This window comes from Melospiza melodia, chromosome 5, assembly GCF_035770615.1.
Source record: "Melospiza melodia melodia isolate bMelMel2 chromosome 5, bMelMel2.pri, whole genome shotgun sequence".
In the NCBI taxonomy this organism is placed as follows: domain Eukaryota; kingdom Metazoa; phylum Chordata; class Aves; order Passeriformes; family Passerellidae; genus Melospiza; species Melospiza melodia.
The window spans coordinates 16,306,998-16,324,142 of record NC_086198.1 but is presented as its reverse complement, the minus strand read 5'-3'; the positions used below and the strand labels follow the sequence as shown (position 1 = coordinate 16,324,142).

The following is a 17,145-nucleotide window of genomic DNA, read 5'->3' as shown; positions in this document are numbered from 1 at the left end:
TGCAAATTTTTTTTCCAACATCGATCTCCCTTCAGTATTAAGAGTTAACTTCATTATTAAGCAGGAATGTAAGGCTTGCATCTTATTCGCCCCAAATTGTATTAAAAGGTGAAATATTATATTTTGAAATGCTTGCCTGAATAGAAATGCAGAGTCAAAGTCGACCCTACAAATAGCTACAATGTCCCCTATCAAAAATCCACTATATGTACTAGTAGCTTTTTCCTCTGATACTGTTTTCACCTTCATAGATTCTACTCAGATGCATATGCAGGTACCTTACTTGAAAATTAAAGCCCACCAAAACTCTGCCTTTGGAACAGCATTATTTTTCCTGAAACAAAAAACCAATCAAGTTTGGCTTTACTGCAACACTCCCCACTACTGAATATACAGTAACAATGCTCAACTTTTCAGCCACAGTTTTCCCCCTTCATTATTTTCATCGCTTAATGAATAATTCTTTGAATTTACTGCACTTGAAATATAATCTAAGTAGAGAATAATTTTGTTCCCTTGAAAGTTAATGTAATAGAAACTACCATATCCTGACAAAATTAAGTTGTGCTTCATCTGCTCCTACTTGCAAACTGACTCAAAAGTAGAAATAAAACTTATTATTAGCAGTAATGAGAAACAGTAAGAGAATTTTTGCAGTCATCCATAACCTGAAAGGGGTTCTTCTGACAAGCAAAACTCTTCTCTAGTTACCGGTGCATGGTTGCCCAAGAAAGCACCTTCATGTCTTCTGAAGGGCTCTTTGAGAAAACCTGCTAGATACGGTGAGATTTCTGTGACCAAGAAGGAATCAATAACTTGTGTATATAGGGCAAAAGAACATGTCTTTTATGGCAAGAATTATAAGATATAGTCAAGTGAAGAAAGCACAAATATATTAGAGAGTTAAAGTAAACCTCAAGGACTCTGCAATGCACCAAACACACCAGGAAGGCAAAAGAAACAAATGGAAAATTGGGGTCTAGTAGCTGCTCTTTAATAGATATCTCAGTTTATGAATCTTGCAGTCTGTAAAAGATCATTTCTGTGTGTTTAGAAATAATCAAGAAGCACTTGTTAATGCTCATCTTTGAGAATGACACTGCACAGGTGTCAATTCATTCCCTATCTTTTTAAAGGCCTTTTAGGTTTGCAGGAGTTTGTAAAGGTTTGTAGGTGAAATGCTTTACTTCTAGATATCTTTGACCTGAATTTTACTACAGTTGTTTCCATAATTCAGCACTAACAGAGTTTGTTTGATTTAAATAAGGCTGATTATAATTAGGATAGGATATAAAAATTGGCTCTACAGTCCCACTACCTTAAGACATTTTGATGAAAAAATGTCAGGTTTGAACATCAGCTTTTATCCAAGTTTTAATGGAAAGATGGATCACCATATTTCTCAGGGTTGTCCAGAGCCTTTGCCAGTTAGGTACTGGAACCAAACAATGGAATTCCCTGCTATTCACTCAGCTGGCCATGAACTCCTATAACCACATATCAAGCCTGCCACAGTCAGCCCCAACAAAAACATAATGCAAATCTGTTTACAATCCTCACCTCAATCCCATCAGCCTTTGATACCTGTGTGAAGAAAACACCCGCTCAAGTTGCTCTCCACCCTTAGGTTGAGAAAGGACAGGATAAACTGCTAGACAAAGCATAAAGTTTGTCCCTTTTATTTCTTCCTGTCACAGACGTCATCACTTGGGGAATGGAAAGTTGTTTGATTTTTTAACAATATCACTCTTAAAAGGAAAGAAATGTATGAACTCTGTCAGTATGCAATGAACTACTATCCATCAGCAAAAATCTGTTAAAATAAGTACAGCAGTTAAATATCTCAAAGGAGAAGTGGAAAGACACTGAAGCTCTTGCTCACTCATAATATATTGATGAAAAATCTGGACAACATAAGTGATATGGAATGACATCCATTGCATCTTTAATTCTTTTGTGAATAGCAGACTACACTCTCAAAGATTATCATGAGCATCTTTTCATGATAAGAACTCGCACAAAAAGAAGCAGCATTTTTTTTCCAGGCAAGCAGTGCCAGGATAGAGCTATTCAAGATTTTACAAGTTGACTGCACTCACCTACATCACCCCGTAGGATGAAACTATGGATGTAGTCATGAGGGTCATGACACAATGAAAAAAAAAAAAGGAGCATGAGAAATATCAGGAAGCATAAAATAACCCAGACTCCCCTCTTTAGAAGAGAAGTTTTGAAAATCTGAGTAATCTCAAGAAGATTCATTTCTATCTGGGCTGTATGTGGGATGAGAATGACAAGCATACATACTAGCTCAAATAAGACTTTAGAATCTAAAGATTTTTAGTCTCTTGGCCCCTTTGCAATCTTTTGACAAAGATTCAACCATTCATCTCTTCACACTGCTTTCCCTGATCACTAACAGTGGTATGATAAAAACTGGAAAAAGTTTCACTAGCACTTCAAACAACTCCTGGAATCTAACCTTTGGAAATAGAATGAGAACATTTAACTCAGCACTAATGAGTGGCCTTAGCATAACAAACTGCCCCTCACTCATCCAGAAGGCATTGATTTTCCCAGTCAGCACACCTCACACACGTCCAGTAAATTTGTCTCAAAATGCAACTCAAGCCCTTGGTTTCTGGAATTCTGCAAGGCAAATCCCCTGAAGGAAGCCAAAAAGCATTCATTGCAGGAAGGACAGCAGAAAGCACTTTAGAACTACTTGCAGATAATGGAAAACATTTTCAAAGCAGTTCATGTTGCTTCTCTGAGGTGTTCCAGTAAAGGAAATGAAAATTATAAGAGCCACTTGTAAACTTTAAAGTGAGATCACAAAGTAGCAAAATTGCTGCAGTGCTGCAGTACACCTGTTTCAATTAAAGCAATTATCCTAAAACAAAGGACATTGTTGCCCTCACTGTATCAGCCAGCAGTGGCTGCACTTCTATTCTCAAATGCCTATTTAACTAGCATGTAACAAGAACATTTTCATCCTTTATGTACCTTCTGTTGGTAATTGCTAAATTGTATGTGAAAACAAATACTTGCTCTGTCTCTATGAAATCAAGCCTCATGACTTCATCCTTCTTACTAAGCTTAGCGAGGTCTGGAGTGGGCAAAATTAGGTTCTACAGAGAGAAAAAACGTTTGTAGAAATGGCATCAGTTTTCCCTTGACCTAGTTGGTTTTCCCTGTAAAGAAAACCATTTATCTTCCCTATGGTAACAATGGGAAAACAGAACCAAAAAAATTCCTGGGGTATCCTTCCACAGCACCAACCTGGCACAGGTAGACCAGAAAGATTCCTGACTCTCAAACATGACAAAGCTAATTTTATGCCCAAAAAGCTGTTTGTCATCAAGCAATATGGCCTTATTTCCTGGTTTAGGCCTTTCCCTCTGATCTGTCCTATGGATCCTTTCAGCTGAATATCTACTGATGGACACAGGCTCTTGCTTCTAATGAACAAGGCTAAACACAAACATGGGATATAGAGGACAGAAACCATTTCTCTATTTCAAGGTAGACCTGCTCCTCTATCACAATTGCAAAGAGGTAAAATCTCCTGTCATTACAGTCACTTCTTGGAGAGCAAATTGCACCTTCAGTAGATTGTAGCACAAAACAATCAGGTAATTCAAAAATGATTTAGACATGAACAAATAATGAAAAGAAATATACCATAATGACAGCACGAAGAGCTGGAGTAATATGCTACTCTTTTATGATTGCCATGGAACAAGTCCTTAAGGTCACATAAAAACCTGAACAAGTCTTTAAAGTCACAGGAAAACCTGAGGAAGCTGTATCTAGTTTGCACTACCAGATGTAACCACCACTTGAAGATTTCCCTTATAGTATAACTATAGTTTTATAAACATGAAATATTTAAAAACCCTTAATTTCAAAGTGTCCTGTTAGGGCAGACAAAAGCATCCTCTTTATCTGATTTTTTTTTTTTAATTTCCAGAGTTTCTCTTATCAGGATGCCTTTACATGTTCTCATCCTGACATAGTGCAGGCAATTTTGGATTTATCATCACATTTAAATTCTGACTTAAATTCAATGTCTTTGCTTTTTCTTTTGCCTTCTCTTACCTTTTTTTATCTGCCCCCTTTGATTCCATTGTTACTTCCATTTCTCACAAATTCTTAACTTTAATTTCTTCAAAATAAGAAACAAAGAATGGAATACATGTTCAGCAGATATTATTTAGGGAAAAGATTATTGTGAAAGTCTGTATGTTTACCTCTAAGACAAGAGAATATATTTCAGAAAATAGTGCTTCCACAACAAAACAAAAATACATTGATCCTGTAAGAAATAAAATTTTGGGTAAGTTGCTGTGATTCCACCAGCTAAGGTCTGGGAAGGTCACACCATGGCAACTGATGTACAAAACAAGAAAGTGTCCTACACATTAAGTAGTCTAATTTGTATGCCAGGGTCTTGACAGACACTGATCACCAGGCAATATTTATCAATAAATAGTACCATTTATTGCAATTTATGCTCTGATTTGTGTTACCTGAATTTGTAATGTGATTAAATACACTGAAATAACCATAGGTGACATTCCAACTATTCCTAAATCAGATTACCCTTGACACAAGAAATCTGTAGAAATCTGGCAGCACTCTCTCAGAGCAGTCACAGAATGGTTTGGATTGGAAAGGACCCTTTAAGGTCATCTCACTTCTAGCCACTGCCATGGGCAGGGACACATTCCACTACAACAGGCTGTTCAAAGGCCCATCCAACCTGGCTGGGAATCTTTGCTTTTATGGGGCATCAACAGCTTCTCTGGGCAACCTGTTCCAGTGTATCATCCACACATACTGGGTTTCTAAACCTACTGCTTCCTTTGCCACAAGTCAGAGTACTGAGGGAGGGCTTTTGAGATCCCACAAATTAGATGGCTTGATCTTTTCCTGCTTTTGCAATCCAATCATAAATCCATATTTTAATGCAACTCATTTACTTGAGCATTCATCCAGAAATTTAAGTAAATGTGATAAGCAGTTTTTGTTTGATGTATAACATGTCTGAGTTTTGAGGCTGTAAAAGTAGTTGTCCTCCAGTTTGAGCTCTTTTTTTTCCTCCTTTTCTGACAAATAAATGACAGTCACTAAAAACACCCAAACACTAACAACAGAACAACCCAAGACAAATATCCCATCAGTGGTGGACAACTACTTCTTATTTGTTTTGAACTTTTTAACAGCATTCATGCTAATGTTGCACACAGAAGGAAGTAAATGAAGTAGAAAATAATTACATAAACATGCACCTTCAAAAAATGAGCAATGACAGAGCTAACAATGAGTTAAAAACCAAGCTAAATAACTCAGGAACAAATTCAGTTGAAGGCTGACTTCTCTATATTACACCCATCCTTGCTTCCTCTACACTGCCTTAAGACAGATTCTACAGACCAGCCATATAAGAAACTACTTGTATTTCTGTCCATTGGATAAAGCAAGCAGCTTAGTTAAACGAATGCCAACCTGCCTTCACAAATTTAACCATGTATCTGCAAAATTGAATGTGATGCCCAAATGCATGCTGCAGATTTCATGAGATTCAAAAGACATTTTTCCAAGAAGAACACATCCTCAGTATAGGTTTAACACAAACAATTACCTTCCCCCCCACCTTGCAAAACAAATTCTCAAAATTATTACTGGTCCTAAAATAAGAACAAATTGGAGAGTTACCTGGGTAACAATTTTGGGTCCTCCTCCAGTGAGAGACCTTGCAGAAATATTTTTGTATAACTACTACTGCTTTAGACCACAAAGATGTTTCCTGGAAATAAACCCATTCTATATGTTGAGGTTCTTACAAACAGATTTACTATACAATACATACATACCCACCCTACATTGCAGTATAGTCTCACTGTGGGGTAGAAACAGGAAAAGTAGGTCTACACAATTGGGTACACTGGAAGAAAAGTATCTCACTGGTGCTTCCACCATTTCAAGCACATTATCATCCATTTCTAGTTCAAAAGGTACAGAAAAGAAAGTGAAAACAAATCTGTCCTGAACTGGTTTTGACACCAAGATAAACCTTATCCCACTACAGTCAGAGAACCTGTGTAGTTCAAATACAGTAAAACTCAAAAGCTTGAGGTAGCCAGGCCAGGACCAAAGAATTATGAAGCATCCTGCCTTTTACATCATCAAGTCCCTTGTTGTTCAACAAAATCTGTATAACTACATTTTGACTTTCCTCTTGAGTATTCAGGAAAAAGAAACATATAAAAATTAAACAGGCAGATGCCATCATAGGTCTATCACCATGGTCATTGTACTTGTATTTCATTAGTGTCTAATATAAGACTCCTCAGGATCCCACAGTTTAACACACTACCAAGTGCCAGCTGCTCAGCAATAACCACTTGCATATTTGGTAAAGGTATGAAAAACAATGTGCAGTTTTCATTTTCCTCCTCTGGAGCTTATTCTGCCTGTTCCATTTTCCATTTACTGCAGATTAACGTGGTAACTGCACAAACATCTCAAATGTTCCGAATCACCCCTCACGTGCACTGCCTGCAAAGGCCATAGGATCAGACCAGAGCAAGTCTAAAACAACCTCTCTACAATGTACCTTGCACAGCTCTCAGGCCTCACTGCTGTGCTCTGCACATCCTGTTTAGCAGGGAACACCACTTACCAATGTGGAAGCAGCCTTGCAGCATTAGGAAACAAAGTTCTTAGAGTGCTCCCTGCCCACACCCACTCAGCGCTAGAGCACACCAAACATGAGCATGAAGGTGAGCTCCCACTCTCTTGGGCACACTTGTGCCAAAGCAGGTGTCTCAGGAGACACCTGAGCACAGCAACTTCTACTGACTCTATAGATGGGACACACTGGAGAGCTATACCCTCCTGTAGTGTTTAATGCCCTTGCAGGTACCCAGCCTGGCTAATCAGGACCACAAAAAAAATGAAGCATTTCTTAAATTAAATTCTCATTATGATATCAAAATTCAGTGATCCAGATTTTAGCAATATACCAAGAAGAGAAATATCCACAAACAAAACAACATGCTCAAAAGTCAATTTCAAAAAATGACAGTGCTTACACCTCCTCTCATCCTTCTGATCTTTCAGTAAGAAATAAATACCTATAAAAGTAGAGGAACTTACATTTGGAAACACTCCTCTAAAGAATTCTACTACTTTGATAAAGACTTAGATCCTGAACTATCATTTATCCAGTACTGGATTGGTTTTTTGTTACACAAAAGTGAAAACTTTTCACTTATTAAGCAAAACAGATTGTTTAGCAGAGAGCATGTATACCTGGAAATTCAAATGTTACAATGCTCATCTGTGGCATAATTGTGGTGAGAAATAAAATAGTGTAATTGACTTTTGTAATATTTTAAGTATTTTAGGTTAATGTTCATCCCTTGATTTCTGATAAAAAGGACTAACTTTTCACAGAAGTCTCCAAAATGTTACAGCCAATGAATGAGTTGTCACAGTTTGAAAGGATAGCTCTGCCTTTTAACTGTATTATTTAAGGCATGGTTGTGTTCAAAATGAATGCTACTTATTATTATACATGCCATTCAAAATAAGCATGGACTTAACAGCATGTGGGAGTACAAAAACTATGGCATACATTACATATTTACAAGCTAAGATACAGAAACATGGCTTGCCATTTCAATGAATTCTATAAGTATCAGTGTTGAAATACAGGCTGTAAGCTTGCCAATGAAACATAACTGTTTTTAAACTCTTAGAAAACCAGCTGACAATAGCTTGGCAAGAACACTAGCAGAAAATTAAAATGAAACTATCCTGAATGTACCCTTTAAGCATAAAATTCCTCTGCTTCCAAACTGCTAAATGTAGGATCTGGCCTAAACTTCCACTGAAAATACATTTTCCCCCAGTTCAATCATTACAGACTATTTCATTCGAGGCCAAATTAGATTTGGCCTCCTCTGAAATAGCTAGTCTTGAACAAGGAATGGAATTGATATGGGAGAGAAACACATTTTAAAGTTTCAATAAGATTACTGTGTTGCAAAACTAGAAAGCATGTATAAGGACCTTAAAGTTCTGATTTAAAACACTGGCAAAATTTCCTTTGATAGTGCACAGCAACAAGGCTTTGTTGATTAAATAGAGTTATTCTGAGACACACTAGGCTGGGGAATTAGCATTCCATGTTTAGAGGTAGGAAGTCTACAGCAACCAGAGACTCAGTGAAATATCTGCAAACAGACATCTCAGGGTGGTGGAGGAAAAAAGGTATATTGAATTTTGTGCATTTTTATTAGATTTTCCAGATACTACAGAACATCCTTTCCAAGCAACACTACTTTTATTATTTGATTAAATCTTTATAAAGTTTTCTCATAATATAAGCCTACCTTAAAAAAATACTGTTTAAAAGATTCAGATGAATTTGAAATGCAAAGTACCTTTAGGTACTTCAAGTAAGATTAAGCTGCCAGAGTTTACTTTCTGGACAGAGCTAGAATCATTTAGAGTCTCATAAAGATGTTGGAAGTCTATCTGGCTTACTTGAAGGCCTTGCTTTTGTCAGAAAAATCCACAAATGCCAGAGGTTTATGGCAAAAAAAGAGACACAAGAGTCCTGCAATTTTATTTGAATAAACAAATAAAGGGAGAGATTCCACTGGGGCACATGCACACGGGGTTTTCTCTCTCAAGGTTTTGGAGGCCAGACCCTCCTTTGATCCCAAACTCTCAGCCACATGGTGCCCTCTTCCTTTCCCTACTGGCTGGGGCCCCAGGAAGATATAGCCCTCCCAAACCACCTACCGCATATCCCCCCTTGAACCTACTACTCTACCCCAGTGTTCAGAAACTCTGGCTTGTGCAGACCCCTGTCTGTTCGAGCAGCCAAGCTGCCTGGGCTCAGCAATCAACCTGCAGCCCAGACTCAGTGGAGACATTAAGACCCATTTCAAAGACAGTAACACACACCTTCACCCATCAAATTGTTTATAAAGGCATTAGCTTTTCTGTCAATCCCTCCTCTTCTTCTTTCTCAATTTGCCTTTTTACAAACACTAGTTATCATTAACTTAACCCTTCCTAACAACCAGGAACACTTGAAACAGCCCCTCCCGACTTTTTCACATCTGGTCCCTGCACCAGGAATGGCAAGTAAATAAAGGGAATAAAGTAGACAACGACAGTTCATATTAGTCCATGAATCACTAGAGCTCCTTGCTATGGCTGCTGAGAGCTGGAGCCTGCCATCCTTTTCTTCCAGCTGAGAAGTACAAACCTCCAGAGAATTAGAGACCTTGACCTGAGTATGATAGGTCCACACATGTCCAGCTGTCCTGACTGCGGTCTCTGCTGTCCTGGTTGAATGCTACAAACAGCAAAGACCAGAGGCAGCATCTGTGCTAAGAGGCTTCCTGTCAAAGTCAGCCCAAACGACCTCAAGTGTTCCCTACCAGGGACTCCAGTGACCTCAAGTCAGGACAAATGACCTCAAGTAACCTGTGTGAACTCCAGCAACCGCTGATGTTCTGCCCCTTCAGCTCTTAGTGAGGAGCAGCCTGCAGCCCCCCACACTACATCATTACCAGGCTAGCTAGTCAGGGATACAAAGCAGACTCTCCTACAGCTTCCCTCCCTTCATTCTCTTCTCACAGAGTAATTTCTTCAGCAGCAGGATCTGAGCAAGCCAAAAAACTCATCTGGCTCATGGCAGCCGTTCAGTTTTGCTGCACCCAGTCAGTACAGAGTCTTAAACTGGGTTAAAAAAAACCAAAAGCAATAAACATTGTTACAAAAAGAAAAAGTAAAAAACAGTGTCACAGCATACATCACAGTTGAGATGGCCACAACACACAGAGTATCACCATACAATTTTAGAAGGCTTTAAGTATTCAGCCACACAGAATAACACCACACCCCATCAGAAGACTTCAAGCATCTGCCCATACAGAGTAACATTACTCCAGAAAGCTGCAAGCATCCACCCTTCTTGCTCTTCAGCCCAGCCTTTTATACCCTCATTGTCAATGCATTGCATCTGTGTGCCCTCTGTTCCCTTTGGTGATGGCTCATTGCTGTCAGTGCTGCTCACCTGCTGCTCACAGCTGTAGCCCATTGGGGATGAGGCTCAGTCACCCAACTACCACAAACTGTTTGCCTACAAAACAACTCAGTGGACACAAGCCAACTTACTGTTTATATCTCATTCTTCCTGGCCTTTCCCAATCCTGTACAATGTGTTTGAAGGGAATGGGCAAAGGCAGCTATGAAAATAAAGCACACACATTCACCAATAGTGGTTGAATAAAACGCACCTGTTTGTCTTTCCCACTTGCCAAAAGAACATTTGAAAAATTCTTCCCCCTTTGGCATGAAATTCATATTAGACAGAGAAGTTCCCGTGTCCATCCCTTTGGTCCTGGGGTCCCTGCACTTTATCCCATCAGGGATTGTAAAAACTGTGCCATTATCCTTGCTGGTACCTTTACCTCTCCTTCATTCCTTCTTTCATATCTTTTGTATATCTGAGATGCCTTTCTAACCAACTCCTGGAAGGGCTCACTCAGCCTCCTCTCCAGCCCCTGCCCCTGCTGCATGTGGGCTCTCACCCTCCCTCAGTTTGAAGTAAACTTGAATGGAGACTGTAACTCACATGAATTGTTTATTTCAATTCTCTGAGACAAAAGGCAGTTAAAAAATAATGATAAAATAGTCATTTTTCAGAGGACTTTTTGTTTCCCTCTTAAAATGCCCCTCTAAACCGAGTTTACAATGGGAACAAGTTGTTCTAGGCTTGTACAAGGTGAGATACACTGGCCACCTTCTTGGGAGTTTTTATACACCAGCCCAAGCACACAATCCTGGCCAGCAGCACACAATCACAACTGAACTAAAGGAATGCTGCTGCAAACATTGCAAAAGAATTTTACTAATAAATTACCTTAGGAAAATAATTTTTTCTTGAAGGGCTTTATACTGAATATATTTACTAGTTTATATTTACTATAAACTATATTTACTAGTTTCCCACAGTATTTCATATTTTTAAAGGCAACCTAATCAAACTCAGAAGATATCTGGTTTCTGCTGTTAATATGGTTTTGTTCATTTAAGCAATTTATTTCTGTGGCCATGCATATTATAATTTAACAAAAAGCAAGTGCTCACGTCTTTTCAATCACAAATTTTAATAAAGCAGAGGAACACCACACTTGTGGCTTCTGATTAAAGTACTGCTTGTTTTCATTTAATGCTCACTAGCATATTAGCAATAAACTCCTTTGAAGCCTGTACTGTATTTAGCCTTTCATTTTTACAGAGGACACAGCACTGCTTAAATTAAGGCTTTTCTTTTCAGTCTTCAAATGACTAAAAATTGTCCATGTTCGATTCATTCCAGGCATACTATAATTTTTTTCTTTCATCTATTTAAACTGTAAATGTTTCACAAATAAATGAAAATTATGAAAAACAGAAAAGTACATTATATGTTTAGCATATATTACCTTATTTCTTAAAAGTTTAATTCATAAATGTCATTCTATTCATTGTTCTGTTTTTCCCAAAGCTTCTAGAATTTTTTATATTTTCCACTTGAAAATAAATAATGCTTGCTTTTACAATTGTTCCTCTAATATTAAAAACAAACAGGCAAACACCACTTTATACTGACTACAGTAAACAAACTTGAATTATTTATTCTTTATGATTCAACAATTGCCCTGTAGAGAGAACAACTAAAAAATTTAATATTTCTTTTTGAGTTTGGGTTTTGTATTTTCTTTTTAATTGGAAGCATGTATAACAATAAATAGTGAGTGCAAATGTTCCTCATTACATTACAAAATATACTTCATTACATTTTTACATGAAAATACCTTGCTTTGTTTGAGAGGCACAACACATGCATGTCCCCAGTGCTGAGAAATGTGGAGGATAAAGCACATCTAGACATAAACTGAACTGTATGTTACAGGGTCTCAGTCAGGTTTGGGGACAGGGGGTTGTTTATCTTTTAGTTGGACATTATTTCTTGCAAGGAAAGTCTTTTATGCATCTCTAGAGTAGGGGATCTAGGACCAGGTGTCAGCTCTTAGATCCAGCTGCTCCATTCAGATTCACCTTAACTTGGTGTCAGGGCAAAACTCTGGCAACCAAGAAAGCCTCCTTTCTCATGTTGGTTTCTCCAGAAAGGAAACTCAAGGATGCAGGCCTGGACAGAAGTTGTGGTACTCTCCAGCAGAAAGACTAGACACAGCCATACATTTGTTTTCAGTCATACATTTTTTTCAGCTGTGAAAACCTGCAAGATTACATAACTCACTTGAAGTGAGTTTACCAGTAGGTACAGAGAAAAAACTATGAAACTTGACAAAGGCACTGCATTGCAGTTTCATGGTCTTACATGAATTCTTTATTTCTTACACAGAAGCAACAGCAGTGAACCTTAGCCACAGACTGCAGTTATTTATAAACACCTGTGTAAAGTTTCAAGTCCTTTCCATCTGTTAAGCCTGTGGTCCAAATGTAAATGTGTGCTTTCCAAACTCAGCTGTACCGCTGCTTGAACAGCCTCAGTGTCAAAAAAGTGTGGAACTCTTCTTTCCTAACTGTACACAAAAGCTCACAGAAATGTTGAAAAACAAAGTAATGATGGGGATGGTAAAACCAGTTTGCTTTAACTGTCAGGCCTGTGATAAATTATCCACCGTGGCTTCATACAAAGCCTTGCTTTTTTACAATGCAGGGAGCCAATAAACACTAAGTGAACATCAATATCATCACATGAAATAGATTCCAGTTTAAATCTTGGTATTCATGACTCCCTCCCTGTCTTCCTTCACAGTGGTTTCAAAAAAATATTTTCAATATCATTCTGAAATTATTATTTTTGTTTACATTTAATAAAACATAGGGCTCTTTTTAATCACAGTTCACATTGCAGTAGTCTGACTTTGATTTATAAAAAAGGCCAGGACAAATTTATTTCTTTAACAATAGTCAGAAATCACTGGACCTCCCTGGGGGATGTAATTAAATCAGAAACTATTGCTGCTGTTTACATTGGGGTGCTCAAGCTTGTTAGAGGATATAAAACATTCTTTATTAACTACCAGCAAATAAAGGAGTATATAAACTAATCAAATCCTCAAAGACCAGCTTCAAGAGATACACAGACAGGGAAAGTCACACTGTGGTTTTTGAGTTCCTGGGCACAAATGTTCTTCTTTTAAGAAACTGAAATTGGTGCTTTCTTTCACCTTTATCACAACACCAGTGGTATCAGTGCTACAATTTTTCAAATGTGGGTGATCGATTGCTTCTATGCAAACTTCAGTAACTGCTGCTTGCAACAGAATGGGAGAGGATCAGCATAAGGAACAAAGCTTGTAAGGATAAACTTTTGAATCTGAATTAGCATCCCAACACTTCCAAAGGCAAATTATTGCTTTGAGGTACTTCAGTTCTGGCTTCTTTGATATACTCAAATTACAAATACATTATTAATAATATTAATATTACTTAATAATGAATATTAATAAATAATTAATAATTAATAATTAACATTAATATTATGATGCTATTACTGAATTGCTTCAAAACTCCACCTCTAGATCTCCTGGATTTTGAATCAAATCATCGTATGAGAACTCTTTTTTTCCCTAAAAGTGAAGGAGCTGAAAATCATTTACTACTAAAAATTTAAGCACTCCCTAATTCTTGAGAAAAACAAAAATCAAGTATTACTTGTCTAGATTCCCTCCCAGAACACCACTTACATAAACATTGACCCAGAAACAGCTGAAGAGAAAAAAATGTCCAGTGTGTAAGTAAAGGACACCCAAGGAAAGACCTCAATGAAGATAATTACATTCCTGAGTGTGGAGAGGAGTGATGACTCCAACATGGCATAGCAATGAAGTTATCCTGTCAGTGCCTCCTGTCTCAAAGGAAGGCAGATATCATCAAAGATCATGCATTACAGATGTTTTCTCTCTACCAGCTACAGCAGCTTTAATGGAATTTGCATAAAATTCATCTAGGTTAGGGTATTTTACAGAGTCCTGACAAGTAACAAGCCTGTCTGTCCTACCAAGCATCCCAAACAGCTTTTAGATTTGAGCTTGACTATGCCTTGGGCAATCCACCTGAAGCAACCTCAGTACCTCACAGATGCTGTTCCATCAGGAGAAAACAGGCTTCTATGCACCATTATGGACAACAGACCTCTTTCTGTAAAAGAAAGGTTTGAATTTTTGCCAAACCTGCAGGAGAGAGGTTTGTGTGTGGAGGTCACAGGTGGATGAGGCTTAGGCAGAGCAATACCTGAAAAAGTGACAGAGACAAATGATGCCAGAGTGGAAGGCCAGTGCATCCTCTGCTGGCTGAGCCTACTGTTACTTGTTCCCCTGCCAATGTGTGGAACTGGCTGCAAGTAGCAGCTGGGAAAGCAGCCATCCCTCTTTGGTGTTTTTACATATTTACTCAGCAATTACTCCAGCTATTTCACATGCATACTCAGGATTTGACTGCCTTTATTCACCAAGATCCAGACTCCAAACTATATGCCCCCAGGTCATGCACAGTGGTATCCTGTCATTGATACAGAATGATCACTGAGCCTACTTCTGTCATTATCAGAATACTGCCCTGCTGACTGCTCACATCCTCAAACATCAATTTGCCTAATAATTGGGATAGCATATGCAAATTTGTAAAGGCTATTAAGTGTAGTTTTGCTCATATATGCAGCTTTCTTCTTTAAAGAATCTTGCAGTGCTGGATGTTGGATCTAGACAGAAAACAACCAGTACAATAACCATACCCATTTCACCACCAGCCTTAGGTAGAAAGCAAAACAGTACTGAGCTCTGATATTTTATCTACAACTAACTTCTTATAAAACAGCTGGAAAAATCATTCTGCCTTTCTTCCCTGGCGTTTTTATCTGTATAATGAGAGTAGTAGGTAAAGATGGCTTGCAAAGCTAATGTCATTACAAAGCTGCATTTAATAACTAATAACTAATGCAGTTAGTCGGATGTTATAAAATGATCCAAAATATAAAGTACTTGGTAAAAAGCCTGTCTTGACATTGGAAGCAGTAATTTAAAATGATGAACCAGAACAGAAAAACAAAGCATTGAGTCACCTTTGCAGACTCAGGCTCTCAGACTTCTCTTTCTTGATTCCTCATTCAGAAAATGAGGATAAAATATTGTCCCATCTAAGAAAAGAGTCACAAAAATAAGAAAATAAGCCTGAGCTCCCTGCAAGCAAGTCAGTCAAACCTCTGGTATCCTGCTACATGTCTTTCATTTCCTTTTTATTGAGTGCCCAGCTTGGCAGTCACTGGCTTGATTTACGTGTTGCTGAGCCTTGCAAAGACACATGAAGGAAATGGGAGCCATAAATAGATGGTATTTCTGTGAATAAGGGCACATGACTAGGACACAGGGACATGGAGTCACAGGTTTCTGGTTCAGATTAAGGGCTGCCTCTGATTTACATGAGGACTTCAGAAGTAATTTTAACTTTTCATCACATTTTTCCACGAGTCAATAGGATAATGTGTTCCAACACTACCAAGGAAGTAACAAAATACACACTAACAGTTTCGAGGCACCCAGATATTGCAATAAACACCAATAAAAGCATAAACAAGGAATTAATATTCCAGTGCAAAGTCTAGCACGGTTTTGCTGAACACTCCAGGCTGGATCCCATATGGAGAGCTGAGACACTGCAAGAGAATGATCAATTTTAATTAATGACACAACACATGACTAGCCAATTCAGAGGAGGTACACATATATCGAATTAACATTGCTCATACAACTTTTATTCTTTAATTTCCCAACTTCTTGGCGCTACATCTCCTCCTCTTCAGCAAAGCTACGTCGGTACTGTGACACCATGAGAGATGCACCACAGAGACAAGACAAGACAAGAGCTTGCACTTGAGGGCTACTCTCAAGGGCAAGGTCTCCATCCGCAGCACCGCACCGGGACACAACACCCTGTGGGACCTCCCCGCCCTCACAACCCGCCCCGCACCGACCTGCCGGGCTCATGGCTCCGCTGCCTGCGCTGTCCGGCCACCAAAGCCGCGCCCCGAGGGTTCTGTCCCGGCCCGAGGGCGCTGTCCCGGCCCGAAGTTTCTGTCCCGGCCGCCGGCGCCGGGACGGAAGCTCGGGCCCCTCCGCAGCTGCTGCGGCCGCGGGGCTCCGCTGCCCCCGGGCCCCACCCATATCCTCCCCTGAACACACACACACCCTCAGCCGGCATCGCCCGGGAGCCGGGGTAAGAGCCCTCTGCTGTCGAGGTGCTCGGGGTGTGGGCAGAAAACGAGGTGGGAGTCGAGCCTTTCCGGCTGTGCCAGACTGCTGGGGTTTGGTTTTCTCTCGCACTCATCCAGTGGAGAAAAGCCGCTCGGGGATGGAAGGCACCTGGGAGGTGTCCACCAGCAATCAAGTGTTCTGGTGTGGTATGATTAGCCCCTCCATGATATTGTGCCATGTATTTATTTTTTGGAGTGGTGCAGAGTAAAACAAAACCTGAAAAAAGGTCAAAACAAGCAGCCCATGAGAGACACTGCAGCTCACTGCTGCACTGGCTACCAAATTTAGGACATATCAATCAAGGTGGCATCTTCCAAGTTGAAAATAAAGGCCAGACCCACCACAAGGAGTTGGAGTTTCCCCATAAAACAGGATTACAGAAAAACTGAAAGAACCTTCTGAAATAAGTTTTCAAAGGAAGCAAACCTTTTCAAACCACTTTGTGCACAAATGTGTGCTTCTTGCCCCCCCAAACTCCCATGTTCACCTTCTCTACCTGAACTTTAATGTTTTGGGGCTGATTTTAGTGAAACATGGCAAAGGTTTTAAAGATCTCAAATGTGAATTTGCTAAGCACCAGTTTCAGGAATGCGGGTGTCCAAAACGAACTGAAGGAAAGGCTGCAGAATTAATTCAAGCAGTATTAGAGGAAGGAAAATTCACATAGAAGAAGTCTTTATTGATGTCTTAGTGTGACAAAACCTTCAGAGTTTGCAGTCAACTACAAACCACAAGTTGCAGGAGGCTGGACTTGAGTCAGGGAACTACTTCTGTAAAGACTTTGCACACT

General features: G+C 39.2%; 1 protein-coding gene across 1 annotated transcript in view; it reads right to left on the bottom strand.

The window, feature by feature from the left end:
* Positions 1-16,176, bottom strand: part of BANK1 (B cell scaffold protein with ankyrin repeats 1) — a 134,836-nt gene extending 118,660 nt beyond the window's left edge. The window contains exon 1 of the mRNA XM_063157994.1: positions 16,076-16,176. Coding sequence (XP_063014064.1) covers positions 16,076-16,088 — 13 coding nt within the window. The 5' untranslated portion in view covers positions 16,089-16,176. The remainder of the gene's footprint in view (positions 1-16,075) is intronic.
* Between the last annotated feature and the right edge of the window lie 969 nt (positions 16,177-17,145).